At 50.9% G+C, this 4,814-nt stretch overlaps 1 protein-coding gene across 1 annotated transcript; it reads right to left on the reverse strand.

Moving 5' to 3' along the window:
* Positions 1 to 3,341: 3,341 nt before the first annotated feature.
* On the reverse strand, positions 3,342 to 4,340 carry LOC119332322 (RING-H2 finger protein ATL70-like). The gene has a single exon (XM_037605502.1). The coding sequence runs from the start codon at positions 4,137 to 4,139 to the stop codon at positions 3,603 to 3,605; it is 537 nt and encodes a 178-aa protein (XP_037461399.1). The 5' UTR covers positions 4,140 to 4,340; the 3' UTR covers positions 3,342 to 3,602.
* Positions 4,341 to 4,814: the final 474 nt, after the last annotated feature.

The raw sequence follows: 4,814 nt of genomic DNA on the forward strand, positions 1-4,814 counted from the left end.
GGGGGGGGTGCGCCAGCCCCTAGGAGATCCAATCTCCAAGGGGGCGGCGGCCAGGGGAGGAGTCCTCCCCCCCCCCCAAGGCACCTAGGAGGTGCCTTCCCCTGCTGGGACTCTTCCTTTAGGGTTTCCCCAGGCGCATGGGCCTCTTGGGGCTGGTGCCCTTGGCCCATGTAGGCCAAGGCGCACCCCCTACAGCCCATGTGGCCCCCGGGGCAGGTGGCCCACCCAGTGGGCCCCCGGGACCCTTCCGGTGGTCCCGGTACAATACCGATGACCCCGAAACTTGTCCCGATGGCCGAAACAGGACTTCCTATATATAAATCTTTACCTCGGACCATTCCGGAACTCCTCGTGACGTCCGGGATCTCATCCGGGACTCCGAACAACATTCGGTTACCACATACAAGCTTCCTTTATAACCCTAGCGTCATCGAACCTTAAGTGTGTAGACCCTACGGGTTCGGGAGACATGCAGACATGACCGAGACGTTCTCCAGTCAATAACCAACAGCGGGATCTGGATACCCATGTTGGCTCCCACATGTTCCACGATAATCTCATCGGATGAACCACGATGTCAAGGACTCAATCGATCCCGTATTCAATTCCCTTTGTCTAGCGGTATTTTACTTGCCCGAGATTCGATCGTCGGTATACCGATACCTTGTTCAATCTCATTACCGGCAAGTCACTTTACTCGTTCCGTAACACACATCATCCCGTGATCAACTCCTTGGTCACATTGCGCATATGATGATGTCCTACCGAGTGGGCCCAGAGATACCTCTCCGTTTACACGGAGTGACAAATCCCAGTCTCGATCCGCATAAAACAATAGATACTTTCGGAGATACCTGTAGTGTACCTTTATAGTCACCCAGTTACGTTGTGACGTTTGATACACCCAAGGCACTCCTACGGTATCCAGGAGTTACACGATCTCATGGTCAAAGGAAGAGATACTTGACATTGGCAAAGCTCTAGCAAACGAACTACACGATCCTTGTGCTATGCTTAGGATTGGGTCTTGTCCATCACATCATTCTCCTAATGATGTGATCCCGTTATCAACGACATCCAATGTCCATAGCCAGGAAACCATGACTATCTGTTGATCACAACGAGCTAGTCAACTAGAGGCTCACTAGGGACATATTGTGGTCTATGTATTCACACGTGTATTACGATTTCCGGATAATACAGTTATAGCATGAATAAAAGACAATTATCATGAACAAGGAAATATAATAATAATACTTTTATTATTGCCTCTAGGGCATATTTCCAACACCACCTGGCCATCAAGGCTAACCTCCTCCTCCTCACAGCTAGTAGTACTGAAACCGCACATCATGTACTCGGTTTTAGTTCTACTAAGCCTAAACCCTTTCGATTCCAAGGTTTGTCTCCATAACTCTAACTTCCTATTTACCCCCATCCGACTATCGTCAACTAGCACCACATCATCCGCAAAGAGCATACACCATGGGATATCTCCTTGTATACCCCTTGTGACCTCATCCATCACCAATGCAAAAAGATAAGGGCTCAAAGCTGACCCCTGATGCAGTCCTATCTTAATCGGGAAGTCATCGGTGTCGACATCACTTGTTCGAACACTTGTCACAACATTATTGTACATGTCCTTGATGAGGGTAATGTACTTTGCTGGGAATTTGTGTTTCTCCAAGGCCCACCACATGACATTTCGCGGTATCTTATCATAGGCCTTCTCCAAGTCAATGAACACCATATGCAAGTCCTTCTTATGCTCCCTATATCTCTCCATAAGTTGTCGTACCAAGAAAATGGATTCCATGGTCGACCTTCCAGGCATGAAACCAAACTGATTTTTGGTCACGCTTGTCATTCTTCTTAAGCGGTGCTCAATGACTCTCTCCCATAGCTTCATTGTATGGCTCATCAGCTTAATTCCACGGTAATTAGTACAACTCTGAACATCCCCCTTGTTCTTGAAGATTGGTACTAATATACTCCGTCTCCATTCTTCTGGCATCTTGTTTGCCCGAAAAATGAGGTTGAAAAGCTTGGTTAGCCATACTATCGCTATGTCCCCGAGACCTTTTCACACCTCAATGGGGATACAATCATGGCCCATCGCCTTGCCTCCTTTCATCCTTTTTAAAGCCTCCTTCACCTCAGACTCCTGGATGCGCCGCACAAAACGCATGCTGGTCTCATCAAAGGAGTCATTCAGTTCAATGGTAGAACTCTCATTCTCCCCATTGAACAGCTTGTCGAAGTACTCCCGCCATCTATGCTTAATCTCTTCGTCCTTCACCAAGAGTTGGCCTGCTCCGTCCTTGATGCATTTGACTTGGCCAATATCCCTCGTCTTCCTCTCTCGGATCTTAGCCATCTTATAGATGTCCCTTTCACCTTCCTTCTCATCATCCTCCTCATCGCCAAATCCAATTGATTGCCCCAAGTCCCTATGAGGCCATGACCCCAACTCCCCAAGCTAATCAATGAAGTATCACACTCCAGTGTACTCCAAGGGCCCCGGCGAACGGATCCAGAGAGGCGAGCCGGCCAGCGGAGACACACCCTGTGCCCTGGCAGGAACACGGAGAGTAGCAGCCGGCAGACTGGCCATCGATCATTAGGGACGTGGTCCGACTGTCCGGGGTGGAGAGTGGAGACGTGAAGTCCAGGCCGTTCCTCGTAATTTTTTCCCTTGTCTATTTTTCTGCTTATGATGAATTGATGTGATGATGTTTGACCTGCTTGATTCCAGGGCCAGCTGTGGCATTCTAGAGCAATGTGGAGCAGCGTTGGATTTCTTCTATTTGCTCCAAGAGACCAAGAACAGGATTCAAAAGACAAGAATTCAGGTCTTCTCTCTCCTTTTAACTGTTCCTTTTTCGAAACTAAAATCACGAACTATTTGAGATCAACCATTTCACAGGAGAGATTGAATGGCTTGGCCATGTGCTTTATTCAGAAAGATATTTTGGATAAGATTGATCTTGACACTATATTAGTGATTTTGCATCCAAAAATGCTTGAAGGTGTCGTTTTTCTTGAGTATTGTATGCCATTCACTTCTTTTTTGTGTATTTTTCAGGTGGCTCCTGAAATTTGCTGATGCACGTTTGTGGTTGGACTGCTAGATTGGAATTGTAGCTTCTGCGAATTGGATCAAGAATTTGAGAACAATGTCACATATTTATTTAGCTAAGAGTTAAGACAAGACTTCTAGGTTGTTGGAGCGTGTATCCTAATCCTATGATCATCTGATATATCTGTGGACCGTGGTGTATTAACACCATATTTGCTAATGAAATTTTTACTTTTATATGAATTTCCTTCTATATGATAGGCTTGGAAGGTTTTTTTGTCTATTATATAGTAGTGTATAAGGGCCCATTTTCTCAATTTGCACAAGGGCCTCTTGAATGTCAGGGCCGGCCCTGCTAACCTCATACACAAATTTACATCAGCAAAAAATTACTGACCAAAACTAATCACCTTCTAATTACATGTGGCGTCTAGACGTAATGCAGATGGGAAGAAAACAGAGAGCAAGCCCAGAAAACTTCAAGGACGCCATGTCCGCGGAGAGACACCAGGGGCTCGCCTCACGCCGGCCTCGGCAGCGCCAGCGGCGTCACCTCGGCGAGAGGCGTGGGCATGGGGCTGGGCAGAGGCGACGTCCGGCACACCGGGCACGTGGGCCGCCGCCGGAGCCACGCGTCGACGCAGCCGCGGTGGAACAGGTGGCCGCAGTCCGGCAGCACCCGGACCACGTCGCTGTCCGCGTACCTCTCCAGGCAGACGGCGCAGCACGCCGCGTGCTGCCCCTCCTCCGAGGCCGGCTTCCTCGCCTCCCTGTAGACCACCGCCGGGTACGCCTCCAGCGTCGCCGCGTCGATGCCGCCGAGCTCGACGTCGCCGTTGCCGCGGCGGGGCGGCGCCGGCGCCGGAATCCCGCGGGCGTCGGCCACCGGCATGGACGACGAGGCGCGGGCGCAGCAGAGGTAGACGGCGAAGGCGACGGTGCAGACGAGGAGGAGGATGCCGACGGAGACGGCCAGGCCGTAGCCGAACCCGCCGGCGCCGCTCGACCCGAACAGGCCGTGCGGGGCGCCGGGCGGCGACGGGCCGCCGGTGCCCATCGCTGCTCTCCGTGGATGTTGTTAGCGACGTCAACGGGGAGGAGCTTTGCGTGGCGAGCTGTGGTCGAGGACGGGCGCAGGGAAGGTACAAGGCGTGGAGACGCAGGGGACGGCGTGGCGTGTCTAGTCAGTGTCAATGTAGCGTGGCTGGTTTGTTCATCGGCGTTCCGATTAATTCGACGTTGATGCGGATTCGTTTGCTTCTGGAAGTGCATCTTCGTGTGCTTAGGCTTTTGTTTACTCAAATTTGCTATTCCAGGGTGACATGAGATTTTCGCGTGCTCTTTGTCTGATACATCTCTGGTTTTGTTTACTTTCAAGTAAGCTAACTGAAAACAAACAATAAGGACCAGCGCGACGGTTTTCAAGGTTGGCTAGATTATTATTTTTTGACGTTTTATTGATTTGAGAGAAATTGAAAATCCCAATTTGAGTCTGCTGATCGTTCTCTGCCCTCCATCTCGGATCTAACAGCCACCAAGTCATCTTCCACCTTCAACCGTTTTTTTTCCTCCGGACACATCTCCATCCAACCGCCTCATGGACGACCGGCCGAACCGCCGGCCACCATCGCCCGCGGCCGGTGGCCCTCCCGCGCAGCCTCGCCGCCTTGACCTCCTCAAAACATCCTCCCACCGCCGCCCCCGGTCATCCAGCTAACTTGCACCACTACCA

This window comes from Triticum dicoccoides, chromosome 7A, assembly GCF_002162155.2.
Source record: "Triticum dicoccoides isolate Atlit2015 ecotype Zavitan chromosome 7A, WEW_v2.0, whole genome shotgun sequence".
Lineage (NCBI taxonomy): Eukaryota > Viridiplantae > Streptophyta > Magnoliopsida > Poales > Poaceae > Triticum > Triticum dicoccoides.

What these genes read in the sequence shown, in the direction of transcription:
- LOC119332322 (XM_037605502.1), bottom strand. Translation starts at nt 4,139, where the DNA reads ATGGGCACCGGCGGCCCGTCGCCGCCCGGCGCCCCGCACGGCCTGTTC.